The sequence below is a fragment of the Coenobita brevimanus genome, chromosome 78 (genome assembly GCF_032717465.1).
Source record: "Coenobita brevimanus isolate Jiangsu-jjx chromosome 78, ASM3271746v2, whole genome shotgun sequence".
Taxonomy (NCBI): domain Eukaryota; kingdom Metazoa; phylum Arthropoda; class Malacostraca; order Decapoda; family Coenobitidae; genus Coenobita; species Coenobita brevimanus.
This window is the reverse complement of record NC_137031.1, coordinates 23,440,352-23,453,709: the sequence shown is the minus strand read 5'-3', so window position 1 is coordinate 23,453,709 and position 13,358 is coordinate 23,440,352. Positions and strand designations below refer to the sequence as shown.

At 42.7% G+C, this 13,358-nt stretch overlaps 1 protein-coding gene across 1 annotated transcript in view; it reads left to right on the top strand.

The window, feature by feature from the left end:
• The first annotated feature begins 12,325 nt into the window (after nucleotides 1-12,325).
• LOC145408747 (uncharacterized) overlaps nucleotides 12,326-13,358 on the top strand; it is a 58,881-nt gene continuing 57,848 nt past the window's right edge. Inside the window, exon 1 of the mRNA XM_080279403.1 lies at nucleotides 12,326-12,359. Coding sequence (XP_080135529.1) covers nucleotides 12,326-12,359 — 34 coding nt within the window. The remainder of the gene's footprint in view (nucleotides 12,360-13,358) is intronic.

Here is a 13,358-nt window from a genome sequence, read left to right as displayed (position 1 = left end):
TCATCGTCAATATCACTCCTACACAATGTTTGTATCTTTCTCAGCCCACTTAGTATCTATTTATCCATCTATCCATCTATCTATCTATTGCCTCTATGTCCCCCTGTCTTCTACCATCAGGCTGCCTTCTCTCCAACTCACACTTCCTTCACTCATATGCTTCTCCACCTCATCCTCCATCTCATCCTAGGTCTTCCTTCCCCTCCCCCTCTTCAACTCACACACCCCTCACTCATACACCTCTCCAAATCCCCTGACCCATACACCTCTCCAAATCATCCCTCTATCTCATCCTCGGTCTCCCTCTTCCCCTCCTTCCCAACAACTCGCTCATACTCTCCTAGTCATTCCCTCATGTCCCATTCTCTCCACATACCCAAGCATACTTAATACACTCCACATCTCTTTCCACTATCAATCTCGGTTCTATGCCTGATTCTCACTCACCTGTGTCTAGCAATTCTAAGCAGTCAACTTTCAATTCCCACATCTCGTCTGGATGCGCAAAGGAATCCGGATTGATCAATTTGCAACTACACGAACGCCTGACAAATTGTAAACAGACGGGCTTGTGTTTGGTCGCTTATATACCGATCTGTTGGTTTAGTTTTGATGTTATGATGGAGTGAAGGAAGGAAGGAAGGAAGAAAGGAAGGAGAGAGGGAAGGAGGGAGGAAGAAAAGGAAGGAAGGGTGAAAGGAGGGAATGTGGAGTGTGAGAGTGAGAGTGAGAGGAAGAGAAAGAGTGAGAGCAAGAGACTCAAAGCTAGACCCACAGCCAGAATGAGAGAGAGAGAGAGAGAGAGAGAGAGAGAGAGAGAGAGAGAGAGAGAGAGAGAGAGAGAGAGAGAATTATATTAACTACATCTCACAACATTATACAGTAAAACAAATAATATATAATAGAAACAATAACACCTAATACACACACACACACACACACACACACACACACACACACACACACACACACACACGCAACCCCTTTCCCCCCACAAGAGGCTATGACAGTGAAGTATAAGGCTCCCCCATACCTGCCAATTACCTGCGTAGTAAGGAGTTGGGAGGGGAGGTTGGAGGTGGGGAAGGGGGAAGGAAAGGGAAGGAGGGAGAAGGAAGGGGAGAGGGAGGGGAGGAAGCTGCGGGATATATGAGGACGAAGTGAAAGTACGTTTCGATATGGACTACCTCTCAACCTTCCACCCAGTTGGGATTAGATTTAAAAAAAAAAAAAGATATCTCACCACCAAAACTAATGTGAAAAAATTTATCCGAATAACTTGAAGAATTTTTATTCGATTTTAACCAAACTTGGTGGGAAGGTTGAGGGGTAGACCATGATTAAACCTATAATTTTTTAGAACAACAGGTTAATTATCAAAGTCAGCAGGAGGAAAAAAATTAATCCAGATGATGTAACTTGAATATTTTTAACCAAACTTGGTGGGAAGGTTGAGAGGTAGACCATGATTAAACCTACAGTTTTTTAGATCAATAGGTTAATTATCAAGGTCACAAGAAGAGGAAAAATTTTAATCCAGATGAGATAACTTGAACATTTTTTATTCTATGTTAATCAAACGTGGTGGGAAGGTTGAGGGATAAACCATGATTAAACAGACATTTTTTTTTTTAACCAATAAGGAAGTTGTCTAGGTCACAAAGAGAGGTGAACTCTGACCTTGCCTTGTGATACTGATCTTAGACATTATACTGGAAAATAATAAGTTGCCTCAAAACATAACTCTCAGCTCTTCCACCAAGTTTGGATAGATTCGGATAATCACTATTTGAATTATGTTATGGTCGGAACTATTCTCACACTCGCACTACCGTGAGAATAGTTCCGAAAAGGATATAAGGTCAATTAGATTTTTTAGATTTTTGTCCAAATTTGGGGGAATGACTCCACTCATCTAATTATGAAGCTTTTTTTCTTTTCTCTCTTTTTTTTTTTTTTTTTTTTTTTACAATAGGTCACGGAACAAGTTTAAATTTGCCACATAAGTGCGTGATTAAGTGGATGTGGGTTGTCACTTAAATGTTTGATTTAAGTGGCCAGTGTGTACTACTACTTAAGACAGAGGTGTTAGTATAAAGCAGTGGTTCTTAACCTTTTTTCTTGGCGACCCAAAATCCATAAGATGGTCTATATGGCGACCCAAACCCTCGTAAACTTACTCTGCACCAGAACTGAAACAAACATATGTGTCATATCATGTGACTAAAACCAAAGTAATATTTCAATATTTTATTGATGTCATAATAAATAAATTTCATTTTAATTATATGTACTTCCTAAGAACTAAAATATCAACACACTTTGGCAGGAAAAAAATAAATCGAAGATCAGAAAATAAAAATAATTCATTCATGTTCATGATACACCTATTTACTCTGACCATTAAGGAGAGAGTCACTGTTTTGGATGTTGTCTGAGACATAAAGTACTATAATCAGTGAGATCCCTGGCACTGAAAAGTTTCAATCAGCTTCTCAAACCGGGGTGATTTAGATGACAGACTGCATCTTAGGTCATGCTCTGGTTGTAGACGGTTTCTGTACTTTATGAGTGCAGAAAATCCTGTCTCACACAGATGAGTTGTAGCAAAGGGAAGGAGTGCTTTCAGGGCTTCACCTCCAAGAATTTTCTTTTCTTTGTAAACTCTGATCCAGAATGAGCTCAGTCATTCGTTTTGTTTCCTGAAATCATAACGAAGTGTTTCATCATTCTGAACCTCGATGAGCTGCTCCTGGAGGTAGCTGATGTTCGAAATCTCGTCAGGTCAGTCTTCAGCTTCAATAGTGAAGGGATTTCTTACCCAGGCATATTTCATCACATTCTCAGGAATGTAGTGAAAAACTCTTCGATTAGTCTGGAGATATGTTCCACAATGATGCTTTGGACCTGGGTGTGAGAAAATTTTTCGTCTTCCAGAAATTCACTCAAAGATGGAAGGACGCAGTCTTCCCAGTGTCAGTTTTACTCTTCCACAGCTTCAGTTTCCCCTTGAATGCAGTTACCTTCTCTGACAGCCCAACTAATGTCTGATCGTGACCTTGCATTGAAATGTTCAAGGCGTTAATCTCAGCTAAGATATCTGCAAGATAAGCCATTTGCATCACCTACTTTGAATCAGAGAATCTTTGGAGCCAGTGAATGATTCTTTTTTGCTAGAAATATCTCAGTCTCGTTCCGCATTTCAGGCAACCGTTGGAGCACCCTTCCTCGTGACAGCCACCTAACCTCAGAGTGGTACAACACGTGTACATGTTCTGCACCAAAATCAAAACACATCCGACTGATGATCCTGGAGGGCACAGCCCGATTAATGAAACTGACTACCTGGATGACTTCCTGCATCACTCTCTGTAACTCAGGTGACAACCCCTGAGAAGCAAGATTCTCACGGTGAAGGAGACAGTGAACAATCTGCACGAATGGATTTTCTTCTTTAACTCCAGCAATGAAGCCATGACGTACTCTCAGTATTGCTGGTGCACAGTCACAACAGACATAAAACACTGATTCCACTGAAGCCCTGCTTCCTTGAAGAATGAGTCCACAGTACTGAAAATATCTTGTCTGGTTGTGGGTGTGTGTAATGACCGACAGAACAGAAATTCCTCTTCCATGTCTTCTGGACCTCGGTACCGTACGTAAGCCATGAGCTGGGCATCATTACTCCGAAATGAAAACGATTAAGTTTTAAAATATAAAATGTACAGTACCGGTACGCTACTCCCAGTTATGTGCATGGTAATAATCTTTTTTTAAGCCAAATGCAATCGCCTACCGTGGGAGAGAGAGAGAGAGAGAGAGAGAGAGAGAGAGAGAGAGAGAGAGAGAGAGAGAGAGAGTGAATGTAAAGTGTGAAGTATCGACAAGTACGGTAATATGTTTAAAAAGTAATAGTATACAACATTAATAATATCAGTAATATATTTGTCTCTTGGCGACCCACTCCAAATGGCTTGGCGACCCAAATTTGGGTCGCGATCCATAGGTTAAGAACCACTGGTATAAAGTGTACGTGAGTGATGAAGTGTAGCAACTATCACTTAAGTACATAGTGAATTGTAGGTATTGCCACTTAAGATAGAGGTGTAAGTGTAAAGTGTAAGTGACTAAGTGAACTATGGTAAAGTCTAAGGATAATGAGAATGAATGGCTGTGATGCAGAGGTTAAGAAAATGGTGCAAGAAGGATTTGGGCCCTTAATCTCATTCCTTTGTTAAGTGGGAACGTTTTCATAACGAGGCCTCTCTCTCTCTCTCTCTCTCTCTCTCTCTCTCCTCTTCCGTTTCCTTTCCTGCTCTATCACTTGCTCTCTTACTGTCTCTGTCTGTCTGTCTGTGTGTCTGTTAATCTGTCATCATATCCACCGGTACTCAATGTCAGTCTGTGTGTGTGTGTGTGTGTGTGTGTGTGTGTGTGTGTGTGTGTGTGTGTGTGTGTGTGTGTAAATCTATCCGTCTGTCTGTCTGTCTTTCTGTCTGTCTGTCTGTCTGTCTCCCCATCCATCCATCTATCTATCTATCTATCTATCAATCTTCCATTATGATTATCTAAGACTCTCTCTCTCTCTCTCTCTCTCTCTCTCTCTCTCTCTCTCTCTCCCAGTACTGTTATCCAGCAGCAATTTCACAACAAGGCCTCAGTAATATTCCTCTTCCTCTCTGATCTATATTTCCCCCGGACTAATTTCCTTCTTCTTTTCTTCATTTTTTTTCCTGCCTCCTTTGCTCTATGGTCGATTTTTTCTGTTTTGATGTGAGCAGGAGTGAAATGGAAAATGTGTCACTGTATGGATGGTTGATTGGATGGATGTGTGTATGAATGGATGCTTGGATGGATGGTTGGATGGATGGATGGATGTGTGTATGAATGGATGCTTGGATGGATGGTTGGATGGATGTGTGTATGAATGGATGCTTGGATGGATGGATGGATGGATGGATGGATGTGTGTATGAATGGATGCTTGGATGGATGGTTGGATGGATGTGTGTATGAATGGATGCTTGGATGGATGGATGTGTGTATGAATGGATGCATGGATGGATGGATGGATGGATGTGTGTATGAATGGATGCTTGGATGGATGGATGTGTGTATGAATGGATGCATGGATGGATGGATGAATGGATGGATGTGTGTATGAATGGATGCTTGGATGGATGGATGTGTGTATGAATGGATGCATGGATGGATGGTTGGATGTGTGTATGAATGGATGCTTGGATGGATGGTTGATTGGATGGATGGATGGATGTGTGTATGAATGGATGGTTGGATGGATGGTTGGATGTGTGTATGAATGGATGCTTGGATGGATGGTTGGATGTGTGTATGAATGGATGCTTGGATGGATGGTTGATTGGATGGATGGTTGGATGTGTGTATGAATGGATGCTTGGATGGATGGTTGATTGGATGGATGGATTGATGTGTGTATGAATGGATGCTTGGATGGATGGTTGATTGGATGGATGGATGGATGTGTGTATGAATGAATGCTTGGATGGATGGATGGATGTGTGTATGAATGAATGCTTGGATGGATGGATGGATGGATGGACGTGTGTATGAATGGATGCTTGGATGGATGGATGGAGGATGTGTGTATGAATGGTTGCTTGGATGGATGGGTGAATGGATGGATGGAGGATGGATGTGTGTATGAATGGATGCTTGTATGGATGGTTGGATGGATGGATGGATGTGTGTATGAATGGATCCTTGGGTGGTTGGATGGATGGATGGATAGATGTGTGTATGAATGGATGGTTGGGTGGATGATTGGATGGATGGATGTATGTTTGTATGAATGGATGCTGGGATGGATGATTGGATGGATGGATTGGTGCATGGATATTTGTATGAACGGGTGCATATATGGCTGGTTGGATGGATGGATGGATGGATTGATGCATGGATATTTGTATGAACGGGTGCTCATATGGCTGGTTGGATGGATGGATGGATGGATATATGCATGGATGGTTGGATGGATGGATGGGTGGATGGATGGATGGGTGGATGGATGGATGGATGGATGTATAAATAGATGGTTGGATGGATGGCTGGATGGATGGATAGATATTTGTATGAATGACTGCTTGGATGGATGGTTGGATGGATGGATGGATGGGTGGATGGATGGAGGGATGTATGTGTGTATGTATGTGTGTATGGATGGATGGATGGATGGATGGGAGGGTGGATGTGTGTATGTATGGATGGATGAATAGATGAGTGTATGTATGTATGGATGGATGGATGGATGGATGTGTGTGTGTGTGTGTGTGTGTGTGTGTGTGTGTGTGTGTGTGTTTGGGTGTGTGTGGGTGTGTGTGTGTCTGGATGGATGAAGGGATAGATGAATGGATGGATGGATAGATGGATGTGTGGATGTATGTACTGTATGGATGGATGGATGGATGTGTGTATGTGTGGATGGATGGATGTGTGTATGTGTGGATGGACAGATAGATGGATTTTTTTTTTTTTATTCCAGGAAGAAGGAACCAAAGGTCATGAGCCCGCAGTTACAGTTCCCTCCAAGAGAAAAACAAAATACAATAGAGAGCCAAATTCAAGATCCGATCATTTTGAGATCCCTGGACACACTGCGTTTGAAAGACTGGAGATCATAGGCAGAAGGGTATACAGACAGAGGGAGACAGTTCCTGAGCTGACCTGTTGCATAAATGAAAGACTGGGAGTAACGGTTAACTCTTGCATTAGAGAGTTGGACAGAAAAGGGATGAGAGTTTGCTGCCAGACGGGTGCTACGCGCCCGTCGTAGAGGTGGAGGAATGCAAGCAGACAGTTCAGAGGAGCAGTGACCATTAAAGTAGCTATAGAAAGAGATAAAGATGCAACAGTGCGGCGAAGAGACAGAGGTTGAAGGGAGTCAGTAAGAGGAGGAGAGTTAATGAGACGAAAAGCCTTTGACTCCACCTTATTGAGAAGAGCTGTATGTGGGGAGCCTCCCCACACATGAGAGTTGTACTCCACACAGGGGCGGATAAAACCCCTGTATAGAGTCAACAGTTGTGCAGGGGTAAAGAAAGAGCGGAGTCGGCTTAGCACACCCAGTCTCTTGGAAGCAGATACAAGAGATGTAATATGATCTTTCCAAGATAAGTCCCGAGTAAATGAAACCCCAAGCATGTTCAAGGATGATGCAGGATTAAGCTGAATATTATTAAACATTAGTGGGTATACCTGTGGAAGATTTCGACGGGTTGATGGGTGTAAAAACTGAGTCTTAGATGCATTAAAAACAACCATATTATTTTTACCCCAGTCAGAGATACGAGCAAAGTCAGACATTAGGTGTGCCATAGCCTCATCAACTTGTTTGTTGAAGTAACTGTTGAGATGGGCGTTGCAGGAACCGAATGGAAAGGTGAAGGGTGGAGTCATCAGAGTATGAGTGGATAGGGTTAGATGTACAGCTTAGAAGATCATTGATGAATAAAAGGAAGAGAGTAGGTGATAGGACAGAGCCCTGAGGAACACCACTGTTGATAGATCTAGGAGAAGAACGATGGCCGTCTACAACAGCGGCTATAGAACGACCAGAAAGGAAGCTAGCGATGAAGGCACAGATAGAAGGATAGAAACCGTAGGAGGGCAGTTTGGAAATTAAAGATTTATGCCAGACTCGATCGAAAGCCTTTGAGATGTCAAGTGCAATGGCAAAGCTTTCGCCAAAGTCCCAAAAGGAGGATGACCGGGAGTCTGAAAGGTAGGTGAGAAGATCGCCAGTGGAGCGTCCCTGACGGAACCCGTACTGACGATCGGAAAGAAGGTTGTGATAGGAAAGATGCCTTAAAATTTTTCTATTGAGAATTGACTCAAAAACTTTTGAAATACAGGACGTTAAAGCAATTGAACAATAGTTGGAGGGTTGGGAGTGGTCACCCTTCTTTGGGACTGGCTGAATGAGAGCAAACTTCCAGCAAGAAGGAAATGTACAAGTTGACAGACAAAGGCGAAAGAGTTTGCCTAGGCAGGGTGTAAGCACAGAAGCACAGTTCTTGAGAACAACAGGAGGGACCCCATCAGGCCCATATGCCTTGTTAGTACTGAGGCCAGTAATGGCAGAAAATACATCAATTGAAGAAATTTTAATGTCAGCCATGAGGAAGTCAGAGGGGGGAAGAGATGGACGAACAGCACCGGAATCGTCTAAGGTGGAATTGGAGGAGAAAGTCTGTGCGAAGAGATCTGCTTTATCAGTAGAAGAAATAGCTACAGAACCATCAGAGTAGAAAAGAGGAGGGAAGGATGATGAAGTAAAGTTGTTAGAAAGATTTTTGGCAAGGTGCCAGAAGGAGCGGGAAGAATTCGAGTTGGAGAGTTGAGAGCATTTGGTATGGATGAAATTATTTTTAGTAGAGCGAAGAACAGACTTAGCACGATTCCGGGCAGAAACGTAAAGATGATGTGATTCAGGGGTGGGTTGGCTCCGGTACCTTTTGTAGGCCCTCTCCTTGTGCAGACAGCATTAAAACAAGCATGATTAAACCAAGGCTTTCTTGCGTTAGTCAAAGGATATGAGAAAGGAATGTATGCTTCCATGCCCGAGAGAATAGCCTCCGTAATGTGCAAGGCACACTCAGATGGCTCCTGGCCATGGAAGCAATAATCATTCCAGGGAAAATCAAAGAAGTACTGCCTGAGGGCCTCCCAGTCCGCGGCTCCAAAATGCCACAGACGACGTTTCCCTGGAGGGTTCACAGGCCGTACCGGAGTGATAGGACAGGTTAAGGTAATAAGGTTGTGATCGGAGGAGCCCAACGGAGAGAAAGGATTAACAGAGTAAGCAGAAGGATTAGTTGTGAGGAAGAGGTCAAGTATGTTGGGGCTCTCTCCAAGGCGGTCAGGGATACGGGTAGGGTGCTGTACAAGCTGCTCTAGGTCATTAAGGATAGAAAAGATGTAGGCTTGTTCACCAGGTGGATCAGTGAAAGGAGAGGAGAGCGAAAGGTGGTGGTGATCATTGAAATCTCCTAGAATGGAGATTTCAGAGAAAGAAGAAATGGATAGAATGTGTTCCATCGTAGAAGTAAGATAGTCGAAGAATTTTTGATAGTCAGTAGAAATAGGGGATAAGTAAACAGCACAGATATATTTAGTCAGAGAATGACAGGAAAGCCGAAGCCAGAGTGTAGAGAATTCAGAAGAATCGAGTTCAGGAACACGAGAGCAAGATAAGTCGTTGCGTATATATACACAACAGCCACCTTTGGCTTTGAAATGAGTATAGAGAAAGTAGGAGGATACAGAAAAGGGTTTGCTGTCAGTTGCCTCAGACAGCTGAGTCTTCGTTAGAAAAAGAAGGTGAGGTTTAGAGGAGGAGAGGTGGTGCTCAACAGAGCGAAAGTTAGAGGAAAGGCCGCGAATGTTGCAGAAATGAAGAAGAGAGACAGACGGTTGTTCCAGGCACCTCGAGTCGTCACCGGGAGAGGGGCGGATGTGTGTATGTATGTATGGATGGATGGATGGATGGATGGGTGTACATTTTATTTACTTATTTGTTTGTCTCTGAGTTAGTTGTTTTACGGCAAGCATTAGGCCAAGTAAAAGTGAACGGAGCATAGACGATAAATTCCCGTGTCTTCATCTTGAACATTGCTTTATATCAAGAGATTATGAATAGGATATGATACTAGTCACGAAGAAGTGCTGTGGACAAGCTGTGGAGCCAAATTAGTAGCTTCTGAAAATTAGCTAAGGGAAACAGGTTGCAAAAAGGACGAAAATCTAAGCCAAGTAAAAGTGAATGAACCAGAGGAGATAAAAATAACTGCCTTCCCGCCATCTCGAACTGAGCTGTAGAAAGAGATCAACACTAGAATATGATGCTAGTCACAAAGAAGTGCTGTGGAACAGATGTAGAGCACTTGTAGAATGACAATGTGATGCAACAGGACGATAAATCTGGGCCAAGTGAAGGTGAAAAGAGTATAGCATCATAATCTCGTGTTAAACTATTGCTACATCTCAGCATTCAAGATGGAGAGATGGAAATTTTAGGCGTAGTGAGAGAAGAGGAGAATAGTCACGAAGAAGTACACTGGGAAGGATGTAGAGCCGCAATACTGCCTTATTCTGACCCTGAACTAAAGAAAATAAGCTGCCAATGGAGGAAAAATTTTGGGCCAAGTTAAAATGAATGCACTATAGTTGGTTTCCGGCTTTCAGTTTAAGCCAGGATATTCGTCTCTCTCTTGTTGTTGTTGTTGTTTTGTTGCCAATTTCTGTAGTAAAATATATTACTACGATTCTATATCCATTCCACAGCACTTCTTCGTGACTAGTACCGTATTCTAGCTTTAATCTATTGCTATAAACTCCACAACTGAGGCCAATCAGGGAAACAAAACACCATCGCTAATTATGTCACTTATACATCTTCTGTCACTTATACTTTGTTCCCAATGTAAACAAGATGGAGAGATGGCAAGTTTGGGCCAAGTCAGGGTGAAACGAGTATAGTTAGGCCTTGTTTCCCCTCTATCTATTGCTCCATTCTATCACTTCCCTATTTGCCTATCTTGCAAATTACTTTCGTTAATATGCAAATCTCGTTTCCATTTTCTGTTTATCTTTGGCGTACTTTGTTTATGCATTTCATTGGTTGTGTTAATCTTCCACTCCTCGCACTTTCAGGCCTTCATCGTCATCATTATCATCATTATCATCATCATCAGTACCATTACCAGCATTATCATCATCACCTTTATCATCATCATCACTACCACTACCAACTGTCACCATCATCATCCTCATCATCCTCATCATCATCATCATTATCATCATCATCATCATCACCAACACCACCACCATCATCATCACCATCATCATCACAATCATCATCACAATCATCATCATCATCATCATTATCATCGTCATCATCACCACCACCACCACCACCAACACCATCATCATCATCACCATCATCATCATCATCATCATCGAGGAAGGCTAGGTTGTTTTGCTGTCCTTGTCCTCAGCACAAAATCAGATATCATAGGCACACTCTTTAAAAAAAAAAAAAAAAGCCCATTTGATATATTTATTTTTTTTACAGAAGATAAATAGAGGTAGGAGAAACAGACTTTAAGAATCCATATACCAGAATACAGGTGTCCTCCATTCATTAAAACATCTACAACAGGTGGATTTGAGGTCCTGTAGGTCGGAGTTCGGGGGGACACTGATCTGGGGAAGCGAGTTGCAAAGAGAGGCAGTTCGGGGAAATAAAGGAATTCTGAAAGCCAAGAGGTGTGCTATATGGAAGTAAGGGAGTCTAATTGTGGATTCTGTTCCGACTAAAACCTATTGACTTTACTGAACTGGAAAAAAAATATAAAAAAATCTTTACCCCTCACAGTGCTGGAGGCCTTCGTGTAATTTCTTGCATAATATTGAGGCAAACTATTTCCATATCAATGTGCTATTAATAACACTAAGTAAACTAAGATGTAATATGTACTACATGTATATATTACTTCTAGACGTGCAAAGTATTCTAAGCCAATCAATGTGACTGCAAAGTATCCTGTTGTAACTGAAAAATACTCTCCTTATCAAAGTAACATTATTTTATCTTGTTTTTCATGTTCTTGATTTTGCTTTATTTTCTGCCTTCCTCCATTTTTTCTTCTCTCTCTCTCTCTCTCTCTCTCTCTCTCTCTCTCTCTCTCTCTCTCTCTCTCTCTCCTGCCATCATCCAAATTCTCCTATTTCTTAACCTCAGTCATTATCCAATCTTGCTTTCCATTTTTCATTCCCCTTTGCTCTCTGTCTTTCCCATTCCTCTTCACTCCATCCATTTTGTTATCAATATTTGCTCTCATTCCTTTTTTATCTATTGCCCTCTGTCTTTCCCTCCTTCTATCTATCCAGTCCTGTTTATCTATCGTTATCAGTCCTTGTCCTCATTCCTCCTTTATCTATTGCCCTCCATCTTTCCCTTCTTCTATCTATCCAGCCCTGTTTATCTATCGTGTTGTCAGTACTTGCTTTCATTCCTCCTTTATACTTTGCTCTTCCTCTCTCCCTCCCTCCACCCCATCTTCCCTCCTTTCCCTCCACTGAGAGATATTGCGTCACTGCCGAGGTCCTCACAGTCATTATATAAGGCGCACGCTCTCCTTTCCAGGCATAGTCTTCAGCTCCCCTCCTCTCCTATCGCAACTACCTGCTCCTCTCCCCAAAGCTCCCCATCCCATTAATTGCCTACACTGGTGGCTGGTTCTCCATCTTGAGCTTTAGTTTACCCTCAAGTCGTCCTCGAAGAAGACATGGCTAAGATAACGAGGCAGCTGATATTTGCTGGTAAGAAAATGGATTAATGTTTAGATAGATAGATAGGTAGACAGGCAGATAGACAGGGAGATAAGCATAATATATTTTACATGTAAGACTGTACAGTATATTTTCAAGTATAGCGATAATATATGCCACACTTTTCTTTGCCCTTGGACTCATTAAGTTTATAATTAAATATTGCTTAGTTATATATTACCTTTAGGCAGCATCCAAAAATATACCTGTTACTATAATGATAAATATGTTCTTATTAGCTGTTATACTGTATGAGCCAAACCTAACCCAGCTCTAACTCTAAAATAAGCTAGCTCTAACCCTCTACGTTTTTTCAGCTTGACTTTGTGTGTGAGTGGACAGGACACAAGACTCCCTAGGCGTCTCTATTACCCCCCCGACCACAACGACAGACAGCCATTTCACTGTTCCTAGTTAAGCCACTCTTCCGGGTCAATCCAGCCACTTAAATGCGAGGTGGTAACTGTAGTGGTGGTGGAGGGGAGGGGGAAGAACTACACTCACGCTCAACTGTTTCTGAGGATGTACAAGCGAGCTCAATTGTTCGGGGTCACGGGAGGGGGATGTATACTCGTGTGCACTTGTTCCTGGCCACTGGGAGGGGATGTACACTCGTGTGCACTTGTTCCTGGCCACTGGGAGGGGATGTACACTCGTGCGCACTTGTTCCTGGCCACTGGAAAGGGATGTACACTCGTGTGCACTTGTTCCTGGCCACTGGGAGGGGATGTACACTCGTGCGCACTTGTTCCTGGCCACTGGGAGGGGATGTACACTCGTGTGCACTTGTTCCTGGCCACTGGAAAGGGATGTACACTCGTGTGCACTTGTTCCTGGCCACTGGGAGGGGATGTACACTCGTGTGCACTTGTTCCTGGCCACTGGGAGGGGATGTATACTCGTGTGCACTTGTTCCTGGCCACTGGAAAGGGATGTACACTCGTGTGCACTTGTTCCTGGCCACTGGGAGGGGATGTACACTCGTGCGCA